Below are 12589 nucleotides of genomic sequence, written 5' to 3'. Positions count from 1 at the left end.
TTCAGTGGAATGCGAAATGGAATTAAAGTATCATAATTAAGGAGATGGAGAAAAAATCTGCCATTTGATTGGAAATGTGCAGAGGGAGTCAAAAAGAGAACACACAGAAGGCTCTGGATTACATCTTCAAACTAAGGGCAACCATAGAATCTGTGACAGAAGTAGAAGCGTCCATCCATGTAAGATAGTCTAGCTAGCTACATTTTCAGATATTACACATTTCTAATTTTGTCAGAAAGTCATTTTCACTTCAAGTTAAGCTAGCTATATGTCAAAGACTCCACTGTGCAAGTAAACATTTCACTACACCTTCTGTATCCTGTGCATGTGACAAATAAACTTTGGTCCAGTGTATGTGTTTTTATCAGAGACGGTAATGTGAAGAACCTGCACCAAAGTCAAATTAGGATATAACGTTAGGCCAACAAGACAGTGTCCAAGTTCTAAAATTCTCCAGTAGAATGCCCTGCTTTTATTTCACCACACTCACAACCATAAGATATTTTCTGTAATTGGCTAGCCATTAACTTATAAATAATGATTTTGTTGTGAGGTGGAATATACACAGCTGTGACTATAACAGAAGAAAATTATATTTGGAGGTAATACATTTGATTGTGAGGTATTCTAGGTCAGGTGAACAAAAGGACTGGAGTTTCTGTATGTTATCACAATCACACCATGAGTAGTTAATCATGAAACATACACCCCCGCCTTTCTTCTTAATTCCTGTCTGCGCAATGTACTGAGAACCCAAATGGCTGTATGGACGAAGACAGTATATCCCGAGAGAGCCATGTTTCCGTGAAACAAAGTATGTTACAGTCCCTGATGTCTCTCTGGAAGGAGATTATCGCCCTGAGCTCATCTACTTTATTATCCAGAGACTGAACATTAGAGAGTAATATACTCTAAAGCGGTGGATGGTGTGCGAGCCTCCTGAGGCGGACTAAAGGTCCACTCCAAATACCTCTTCTCCGCGGGCGCTGTTTTGGATCAGCCTCTGGAATCAGTTCGGGAAAGTCATATTCCTGGTCGTAATGCTGGTGGGCTACCACCGCTCTGATATCTAAAAGTTATTTCTGGCTGTATGTAATAACACAACAACATTCCTGGGCTAATAATGTAAGAAAAAACACACAAAAATAAATAATAATAATAATAAATAATAAATAAATAAAATAAATATTGCAAAGTTGCTTAGGAGCTAGAAGCACTAGCTGCCCTCTCTGTCGGTGCCATCCCGCTTGAAGGGATATCATCTGTAGGCAGCAAGAGTGTGCAGCTCTCAACTGGTTTTGGCATGGAGCAGCTCACAGAAGAATGACACCAGTAGCCTGTAGGGTAGGAAAGATGTTTAAATGTATGATATTTACCAGTAACAAAGGTAACAATGGGTATGCAAACCAGGTATTGACATTTTTTTGTCCGAACTGTTGGTTAGGCTATTTCTGATGTGTAATTGTCCTTATGCACTGTTTGCATCAGGGGCATAGACAGGGATGGGCCTGGGTGGAAAGGGTCCCACCCACTGGGGAGCCTGGCCCTGACAGGCCCTCCCAATCAGATTTATGTGGTTTAAGCATTGTTGTGGACTTTACCATTAAAGGTGTGATTTTGAGAGTGAAAATGTGAAAAATTTATAGGAAAACTCATTTAAAAAACCTATATTTTTTTCACACATGGTGCCATTCCTTTGCTGGACGGGCCGTTTGGGAACTTTTTTGGCTAAATTTGAGTATACCCACTTCTCCAGGCACCACTACACAACTGCATAGGGCTGATGGAAAGACAGCAGCCACACACAGCATGATGTTAAAGGATAAGCAGTCCATGAACTCGGACATAATGAGACAGACAATTGTAATATCAGTCAAAACTATAAAATTCCCAGTTTATTTTGCTACAAAACCAACTTCATAACAGGTTTTAAAAATAGATTATTTTTGACTCAACATCGTTGGTTTGGCTACATATGGACCGTTGGTGGAATTCCCGCAAGAGAGTAATGGTTAATGTGATTAGATGTTAGTTATTTGACTAAACAACCTGTATTTGACATTGTGTTGTTATTTCGTTGAACACTTTCAGTGGCTAAACACAGCTAGAGATGCAGGTGTCATTTGGTTATCTAGCAAGAACTTGAATGACTATTATTCAGTTAGCATTTCTCTTGCGTTCGCAAATTAACTCTGGCTATCTACTCCGATTTCAGAGCACTCTCGGCTGAGTGTGCCGGTGTGCAGAGCAACTGATGAATATATGAAGTAAATAAATAAACAGTAAACAGACACAAAAAGTAATAGCTAGTCAAGAATGCTCTAGATAACATGTAAACAGTCTAACCAGCTCTGATACGGTCAGAGTGAGGTGTTCTCTTATTTGTGTTTGGAAGAAGTTAGCTAGCAAGCTAGCCAGTTAGCTTGGGTGCTTGGTTTGGACAAGCATGCACTGGCAGGCAAGCTGCAGAAGGACGAGGAGGCTACAATTCCACATCGTGTATGTACATCGTGTATGAGTGCAATTTTGATGGCCAACTAGCCGAAAAAGTTTGAGAGGGTTTATCTAATGTGCCTTTGTTCAATTTTTTTTTAGCTCATCTTGCTCTGGCTAGCATTAGTTGTTTATGTGCATAGCTGAGGCCACGGTGATGACCCGGAGGACGAGGCGCAGGGCGATCTGGGTGGAGACAATGAAATTCCTGTAGTAAGGAAGGGCCCAGTATGTCCTCTACCGGCACCCAGCATCTCTCCTCCGGACCGTACCCCTCCCACTCCACGAGGTACTGAAGGCCTCTCACCCGACGCCTTGAGTCCAGGATGGCTCACACAGTATACGCCGGGGCCCCCTCGATGTCCAGAGGAGGCGGAGGAACCTCCCACACCTCAGACTGCTGGAGTGGACCAGCCACCACCGGCCTGAGGAGAGACACATGGAGCGAGGGGTTAATACGATAATCAGGGGGAGCTGTAACCTATTACATACCTCATTCAGTCTCCTCAGGACTTTAAATGGCCGGACCACCCGCGGACCCAACTTCCGGCAGGGCAGGCGAAGGGGCAGGTTTCGGGTCGAGAGCCAGACCCGGTCTCCCGGTGGATACACCAGATCCTCACTGCGGTGGCGGTCGGCGCTCGCCTTCTGTCTCCTGATGGCCCGTTGCAGACATACATGGGCAGCGTCCCAGGTCCCCTCCGAGCTCCGAAAACAGTCATCCACCGCAGGTGCCTCGATCTGGCTCTGATGCCACGGTGCCAGTACCGACTGATAACCTAGTACACACTGAAATGGAGACAGGTTGGTGGAGGAGTGGTGGAGAGAGTTTTGGGCCATCTCTGCCCAGGGGATGAAAGTCGACCACTCCCCCGGCCGGTCCTGGCAATAAGACCGCAGAAACCTACCCACATCCGGGTTAACTCTCTCCACCTTCCCATTACTTTCGGGGTGAAACCCTGAGGTCAGGCTGACCGAGACCCCCAGACGTTCCATGAACGCCCTCCAGACCCTTGATGTGAACTGGGAACCCCGATCAGACACTATATCCTCAGGCACCCCGTAGTGCCGGAAGACGTGTGTAAAAAGGGCCTCGCAGTCTGTAGGGCCGTAGGGAGACCGGGCAAAGGAATGAGACATCAGGACTGATCCACAACAACCAGAATCGTGAAACCGATCCACAACAACCAGAATCGTGGTGTTCCCTTGTGATGGAGAAAGATCCATCACAAAATCCACCGATAGGTGGGACCACGGCCGTTGTGGAACGGGTAGGGGTTGTAATTTCCTCCGGGGTAGGTGTGTAGGTGCCTTGCACTGGGTGCACACCGAGCAGGAGGAAACATACACCCTCACGTCCTTAGCTAAAGTGGGCCACCAGTACTTCCCACTAAGACAGCGCACTGTCTGCCCGATGCCAGGATGACCAGAGGAAGGTGACGTATGAGCCCAACAAATCAATTGATCACAAACATCAGACGGAACGTACCTACGTCCAACTGGGCACTGGGTGGGAGTGTGCTCCGCACATAACGCCCGCTCAATGTCCATGTCAACCTCCCATACCACCGGTGCCACCAGACAAGGTTTCTGAGGTCTTATTGCCAGGACCAGCCGCGGGAGTGGGCCCTGGGCAGAGATGGCCCAGAACTGACTACGCCACTCCTCCACTAACCTTTCTCCATTTCAGTGTGTATCGGGGTATCAGCCGGTTCTGGCTCCTTGGCATCAGAGTCAGACAGAGGCTCCTGCGGTGGCCGACTGGTTCCGGCGTGCAGAGGAAACATGGGACGCCGCCCACGTCCACCTTCAGCGAGTCGTACTGCGCCAGAAAGTTGGTGCAGACCGTCACCGTAGTGAGGCCCCGGTGTTCGCACCGGGGGATAGGGTCTGGCTCTCAACCCGAAACCTGCCCCTACGCCTGCCCTTCCGGAAGCTGGGTCCACGGTTTGTGGGGCCATTTAAAGTCCTGAGGAGAGTGAACGAGGTATGTTATAGGTTACAGCTTCCCCCCGTTTCCCATATTAAGCCTTCGTTCCATGTGTCTCTTCTCAGGCCGGTGGTGGCTGAGGTACGGGAGGTTCCTCCGCCCCCTCTGGACATTGAGGGGGTCCCGGCGTACTCCGTTCGATCCATCCTGAATTCGAGACGTCGGGGGGTACTGTCATGACTTCTGCCGAAGTCGAAGCCTCTCCTTGTTCGGGCCGTGCTCGGCGGTCCTTGTCAGAGAATGTATATTGTTAAGCTCGTGTTTTAATGATTGGTGTGCAACGGGTTCTTGTACCCATGTCTATTTTTATTATGTACTTCGGTTTTGGAGTTTTGTTTTTACGCGATTAAACTACTCCATTATACCAAGTTTGATTTTCCTGCACATGACTTCCCTGCCACCTACACACACGACATGACACACAATTAAAAGGAAATGTGTTTGCATGACTAATGCCTAAGCAAATTCATTTCCATATGTTTTATCTGTGCTTGGAAATTAAAACAGCTAAACTAGCAGAGTTAATAAAAGTCTTATTGAAACATCCAGTGAACGTTTTAAGGAAGTTGTTAAAAAACATCCAAATAACCTAAACATTTAATTCAAAACATTCACAAGATTTAGAGAATGTTCTCAGAATGTTAATGAATTACCTTCAAATAACCTATAATTCCCATTCTCGGAATGTTAATAAAACCTCCCAGGAAAACATTCAGGGAACCATAGTAAAATGTTCTCAGAAACTCCCTGCAACCTAAAAATGTACATTCTGAGAACGTTTAACAACTGCCAAGGAACCAAATGTGCTAGCTCGGCTCTCTTTCTCATGCTCTCGCTCTCGCGCTCGCTCACGCACACGCACATAAGCACACACCCCCACCACAATACATGCTTTAGTCCAGACAGGTATTTACATGCAACTATTCCCTATTTTTGAGAGCTAGGTACTTCCCTGGGAAAATAGAAAAATAAGTTTCTAAGTTCCATACCATGACCATCTTGAAATGTAGCACGAAAAGTGGAAGGAGTGTTGCCTCCGGTCTCCTGTAATACACTTTTAGTCTGTAGATTGTACAGATGAAAGTATTAGTGTAATTCATATTCAACACGTTACTACTGAATGTGCTCTGGAATTGAGTCTATGTTTCTGAAAATGTTAGTAACTACATTCATGTTATTACAGTGTGTATATTGTACAGCGTGTATACTTTTCCCCCTACAGCATCTCTATAGAACAGAAAGATCTGGTTACGTCCCAACACAAACTATTGGGTTGTTTTGTTAACATAAATCTCTCTCTCTCTCTCCTAGCTGTATGATTGTATCTCAGAATGGCTGACTATGTGAAGCTGGATGAGGAGAAGTTTATCCCAAAGTGAGTCCAGCTGTGTGTCTGTCCTGCATATGACCTCAGATTACGTAGGACCACATGTCTGTAGTCATGTGTAATATTTTTTTTTATGAAGTAACGTATACAGAGCTTGTTACTTATCCAATGTTAATGTAACACGAGTGGAATGCATCAATACCTATATTAACCCTGTCTGTCTCTCTGGTGTTGTGTTGATATTCAGGTCAGACATCTTGTCTCTGCTCAGGACCTACAACTGTTACCACGAGGGGAAGAGCTTCCAACTCAGACACAGAGAGGTAGGAGCCCTTCGTAAACTGGCCTGGTACATTAAATTACTCTGTCCATCAGTCACCTGTAGTCGTGGGAACTCTTTCACTTTTATCTGGAGTAGTTTACACACCTTGAGGTAGGTAATCAGCATGTCTCATCTACACTCCCATGCTGATAAGGACTGACTAAAGGCAAAAAAATAAAATACTTTGTTCATCTGTTGTGCTGAATAGGTTTCTAACTATTACATTGTAAATCAGTAGAGCTGTCAGTGTTTTTTTGTGTGTGCGTGTGTGCGTGTGTGTGTGCGTGTGTGTCAGTTTGGCGTTTCAGGTATAACAACGTCTTAAAGGGGTAAAATTAATGTATGAAGACATCCAACTGAACTGGAACCAGTTTATCTATTGCTTCTCCACACTCACAAACACTCACTGACAGCTCTACTCATTTACAATGCAATAGTTAGAAACCTATTCACCACAACTTTGCAGTACACATGAACAAAGGCATAATTTTTTTTTTACAAATTACGTCTTGATGAGATGCTTAGCAAAGCAGTTATGCTGTAAATGTTTGTGTTTTTGTGGTGTAGCCAACTGATGCAGTGAAGCTATGTGCTAAAGTGATGTTTATTTATCATGTATGTAATGTGAGAAGTGACGGGAGGAAGTTCCTGTGAATTAATAGATCAATGGATGGATGAGCCATGAGTGTCTCTGATTCAGAGGGGCTGGGTTAAATGCGAAAGACACATTTTGGTTGAATGCATTCAGTTTTGCAACTGACTAGGTACAGGGGTTCTTCCTTTAAAAGTTACGAGCTTATGCCGTGACCGCTAGTGGTAGATGGTGGCATTCTGTCATTGCACCACACAATCACAAGGGGGAGTTAGAAAGCTGATCTATAGGTAGTCTAAACTGTGGCACAAATTGACTATCTTTTCGTAAATTAATGGAGGTGTTTTCAGTCTGAGAGTCTCTGTTCTCTGGCACTAGAGTCCTGCATCAGGCAACAACAAACAAAAAAATGTCAGTGGTCCTGGAGTTAAGAGAGAACTTGGGTAAATACAATGGAGGATTTACACATGACATATGGACTGACAATTTTCTAAAAATAGCCACGGTGGGCTTTTGGTTTCTCCGCCTCTAAACACAGAAAATAAATAATTATAGATAACAAACTGGCTTTATTTACAAATTAGTAAGAATGTCTCACCGCATGTTCAAGAATGGCCTTTTTCCCTTCATTCAGATTACAACCGCTCACTTTCGGTTATTTGAAAATAAAATAATCTCCAAATTTTAAACAAGCCATAGAAAGTTGGTTGCAATTTCAGTTTAATCCACCAGAAAAGTTTAAACAAATAATACCTCAAATACTGTGGTTAAACTCAAATATAGTAATTGATCAAATAATCTTCCTCAATTGGAACCTTTATCAAGTGGAAGGGGTGAAAGTAAGGAACAAAATTGGTTAAAGAAAATTGTGATAAATAAAAATATATACCAGTTTCATTTGAGTTCCGAGAGCTGATCTGTTATCCAACTATTATTGTTATTAACCTAGCATTATAATATGAGTAGGCCTAACAAACAGCAAAAGCACTAGCCTATGTCAATTTACTATCCCTCATAGTACAAAAGTCAACCTATTCTGTGCAATAAATAAATATTACAAACATAGTCTGGGACAGTTGTGGGATGCAATAGATCAAATGAATACAACCAATAGCATACTTTTATGCACAGTGGCTGACGCATCAGATAAGAACGTTTAGCTTAAAATGTTGATAAATTATTAGGCTATTTCTTAACATTATAAGCGCAGCAATGTGCACATGGTAGTAGGCTATAAGCGCAAATGTTCCATTAGCGGAAAACATCATGATCAAAAGTGACCGCAAATGCAATTATGCATGTAATGCTTTTATCATAAAGATGCATTTTTATGGTGAAAATGATCTTCCCCAAACTTGAAACTCACGCGCTGCTTATATATGCCAGTTAGGCTCTACACCCCTTGTAAAGCGGATTAATGTGATTAATTTTTAGAAGTTATTTGGCCACTTTAGTGATACGAATCTTATTAAAACATATAAGCCTATGGGCTAGGCTACATGATGTGTGGGACTATGATTCGAACAAGTCGCATTGATTCTTATGCTGGGCATCATTCATGATAATCATGATAACATATAATTCACAAGTGATAAGCTAATATTGTCACCCATCAGACTATTCTTGATTTAATCTTGTCTTTACATATACTGAACAATATATGTGTGACATTTGTTTTGATTTAGAATGGACCATTATCATGCACCTGTATCGAAACAGGGACAGCGGGAAAAAAGACATGTCATCTTTGCATTTAAATAGCGAATGGAGGACATTTTCCCTGTGTTTTTTTTCTTCATGCCAGCCAAATAGGCTATACTTCTGTTGTAAATATAACCAATGTGCTTAATACTAGGAGAGTTGAGAAAGAAATATAGTAGGCCTAGCCTATAGAAAGCTGATGGGATCCTCCTCTTTTTATTAGCGACCATCACTCTGTTTTCTCCTGCAATTGCATAGCCTATAGAAATAATGCACAACATGAGGTCATGGGCTCTCATGAAGTGTTTCATTATATTTTTAAATATTGCATATATGCATTGATATATTGCATATATATGCATTGATGTCAGAGTGATTAGATGGACAATAGAGTGCTGGGTACCAGGCAGTTAGCAAGTTTGGTATGCTACTAATGACCAGCAGCATCAGAGCTTGGAGAAGCCTAATTCCCGTGACAACATGGTCATATGGAATTTGACTGCCTTCATGACTCATGACCGCCGGTGTGACGGTAATATGGTCACCCCAACAGCCCTATTCAGGACCAGTTTATTACTGCCCGCTTAATCCAAAACAAACTGCAACTCTTTGTTAAGGGTTTCAGTGACTTCATTAGCTGTGGTGGCTGATGCGTATATTGTTGAATCATCAGCATACATGGACACACATGCTTTGTTTAATACCAGTGGCAGGTCATTGGGAAAAAAATAAAAGGGTAGAGGGCCTAGAGACCTCCCCTGCTGTACACCAAACTTTACATGTTTGACATTAGAGAAGCTTCCATTAACCTTTTCACACATACCAACAAACGGGTGTGATCATTCTACAGTGATCCATGCAGAGTACGCTCAAACCCGTGTGATTAGAACAGTTATTTAGTATGTCCAGTTTTGATTGACGCAACAGTCAGCATTTGAGCTAGCCACACTGTTTTTTCACAGAAACATTTTGCTCAAACAGTCCTTAGAAAGTTATGTTGGGGTGGCAGGGTAGCCTAGTGGTTAGAGCGTTGGACTAGTCAACAGAAGGTTGCAAGTTCAAATCCCTGAGCTGTCAAGGTACAAATCTGTTGTTCTGCCCCTGAACAAGGCAGTTAATCCACTGTTCCTAGGTCATCATTGAAAATAATAATTTGTTCTTAACTGACTTAGTTAAATGAAGGATAAATAATGTGACCAGTTTATTTTGGGATGAAACGTTCACACATTCAAATCAAATCAAATCAAAAATGTTGTCACATACACATGGTTAGCAGATGTTAATGCGAGTGTAGCGAAATGCTTGTGCTTCTAGTTCCGACAATGCAGTAATAACCAACGAGTAATCTAACTAACAATTCCAAAACTACTACCCATGACTGCGTGTCCATGCACGCCTCCAACTCAACCATCAAGTTTGCAGACAACACAACAGTAGTAGGCTTGATTACCAACAATGACGAGACAGACTACGATAAGGGCTCTGGGAGTGTGGTGCCAGGAAAATAACCTCAGGAGGCTGAAGAAATGTGGCTTTACACAAGTGTAAAGGGATAAAGAATATGTACATAAAGATATATGAATGAGTGATGGTACAGAGCAGCATAGGCAAGATGCAGTAGATGGTATCGAGTACAGTATATACACATGAGATGAGTATGTAAACAAAGTGGCATAGTTTAAAGTGGCTAGTGATACATGTATTACATAAAGATGCAGTAGATGATATAGAGTACAGTATATACATATACATATGAGATGAATGTAGGATATGTAAACATTATATTAAGTAGCATTGTTTAAAGTGGCTAGTGGTATATTTTAAATCAATTCCCATCAATTCCCATTATTATTAAAGAGTTGAGTCAGTGTGTTGGCAGCAGCCACTCAATGTTAGTGGTGGCTGTTTAACAGTCTGATGGCCTTGAGATAGAAGCTGTTTTTCAGTCTCTCGGTCCCAGCTTTGATGCACCTGTACTGACCTCGACTTCTGGATGATAGCGGGGTGAACAGGCAGTGGCTCGGGTGGTTGTTGTCCTTGATGATCTTTATGGCCTTCCTGTGACATCAGGTGCTGTAGGTGTCCTGCAGGGCAGGTAGTTTTCCCCCGGTGATGTGTTGGGCAGAGCGCACTACCCTCTGGAGAGCCCTGCTGTTGCAGGCGGTGCAGTTGCTGTACCAGGCGGTGATACAGCCCGACAGGTTGCTTTCAATTGTGCATCTGTAAAACTTTGAGGGTTTCTGGTGCCAAGCCACATTTCTTCAGCCTCCTGAGGTTATTTTCCTGGCACCACACTCCCAGAGCCCTTATCTCCTCCCTGTAGTCTGTCTCGTCATTGTTGGTAATCAAGCCTACTACTGTTGTGTTGTCTGCAAACTTGATGGTTGAGTTGGAGGCGTGCATGGCCACGCAGTCATGGGAAAACAGGGAGTACAGGAGTGGGCTGAGCACGCACCCTTGTGGGGCCCAAGTGTTGAGGATCAGCGAAGTGGAGGTGTTGTTTCCTACCTTCACCACCTGGGGGCGGCCTGTCAGGAAGTTCAGGACCCAGTTGCAAAGGGCAGGGTTCAGACCCAGGGCCTCAAGCTTAATGATGAGCTTGGAGGGTACTATGGTGACAAAAATGCTGAATGCTGAGCTATAGTCAATGAACAGCATTCTTACCTCGGTATTCCTCTTGTCCAGATTGGATAGGGTAGTGTGCAGAGTGATGGTGTTTGCATTATCTGTGGATCTATTGGGGCGGTAAGCAAATTGAAGTGGGCCTAGGGTGACAGGTATGGTAGAGGTGATATGATCCTTGACTAGTCTCTCAGAGCCCTTCATGATGACAGAAGGGAGTGCTACATGCCATAGTAATTTATTTCAGTTACCTTTGCTTTCATGGGTACAGGAACAATATAGTGGCCATCTTGAAGCATGTGGGGGACAGCTGACTGGGATAGGCAGCTGTCCCATTCTGCACCTTCTGGCAGGACTGGCAAAAAGAGGCAGGGTCATTTGTCTACTATTTCTTATGTTTATGGAGAAGCAAAACTGGGAGGGGGCACAAATTATATCTGGGGCGGGGGGCAGCTGTGCTGTCTCTGTGTGAGTTGCAGCCTGAAGCATGGCTCAAGCCTGTTTGATGTTGTCATCAAAAAGCATTGCTTCACGAGCAATAGAGTCTGCACTAGAACGGTCCAACTACACAATATAATGTTGTGCACATTAAGTGATGCTCTGTTTGTTATTTTCTTGATTTTTGAATTTTGCTATAACAAATTGGATATACCAGAAAGTACCTCTTGACTTATTCCAAATGTTGTTGTGTTACACCCTGAATTCAAAATTGATTAAACAGATTTTTTTTCTCACCCATCTACACACGTGCAAATTTCTTCAAGCTCTGTTGAGTTGGATATTTTTATTTAACCTTTATTTAACTAGGCAAGTCAGTTAAGAACAAATTCTTATTTACATTGACAGCCTACCAGGGAATAGTGGGTGAACTGCCTTGTTCAGGGGCAGAACGACAGATTTTTACCTTGTCAGCTCAGGGATTCAATCCAGCAACCTTGTGGTTGCTGGCCCAATGCTCTAACCACTGGGCTACCTGCCACCCCAGGGAGTGGCAGTGAACAGAAAGTCTTTCCACAGATTTTCCATGGGACTCGAGTCTAGGCTTTGGCTGGGGCACTCAAGGACTTCTTGGTCTGAAGCCAGAACTTTGAATTCAGGCTGTAACACAACAAAAAAGTGGAATAAGGGTATAAGAATACTTTCTCAAGGCACTGTACATCCAATAGTCATGGTTCGCCACAGTCTCAAACACTGAAATCATTTTTGTAAGGACCTGTAGTTGGATTCCTTGCCAGGTAAACCGGTTTTGTGTGTGTGTGTGTGTGTGTGTGTGTGCGCGTTAGCGTGCATACATGGGTGGGTCCGTGGGTGCATGCGTCATGTGCATGTGTGTTATTGAGTATGGGTGCATTTTTACTTTAAGCTCATATGACCTGAACAGTTGTCAGGTGATGTACTTATAATGCCCTACATACATTGTTGATGGTAGTAAAAGTGCCAGTAGACTCATTTATATTGACAGTAGTAATTAACTTCCTGTCTGTCTGTCTGTCTGTCTGTCTGTCTGTCTGTCTGTCTGTCTGTCTGTCTGTCTGTCTGTCT

General features: G+C 43.3%; 1 protein-coding gene across 1 annotated transcript in view; it reads left to right on the top strand.

Moving 5' to 3' along the window:
* Window positions 1-12589, top strand: part of rassf4a (Ras association domain family member 4a) — a 68484-nt gene that overhangs the window by 28189 nt on the left and 27706 nt on the right. The window contains exons 2-3 of the mRNA XM_021606291.2: window positions 5795-5858; window positions 6058-6133. Coding sequence (XP_021461966.1) covers window positions 5815-5858; window positions 6058-6133 — 120 coding nt within the window. The 5' untranslated portion in view covers window positions 5795-5814. The remainder of the gene's footprint in view (window positions 1-5794; window positions 5859-6057; window positions 6134-12589) is intronic.

Source organism: Oncorhynchus mykiss, chromosome 1 (genome assembly GCF_013265735.2).
Source record: "Oncorhynchus mykiss isolate Arlee chromosome 1, USDA_OmykA_1.1, whole genome shotgun sequence".
NCBI lineage: Eukaryota > Metazoa > Chordata > Actinopteri > Salmoniformes > Salmonidae > Oncorhynchus > Oncorhynchus mykiss.
Note: the sequence above shows the minus strand (reverse complement) of the source record. Positions and strands in the feature narration are given on the sequence as shown.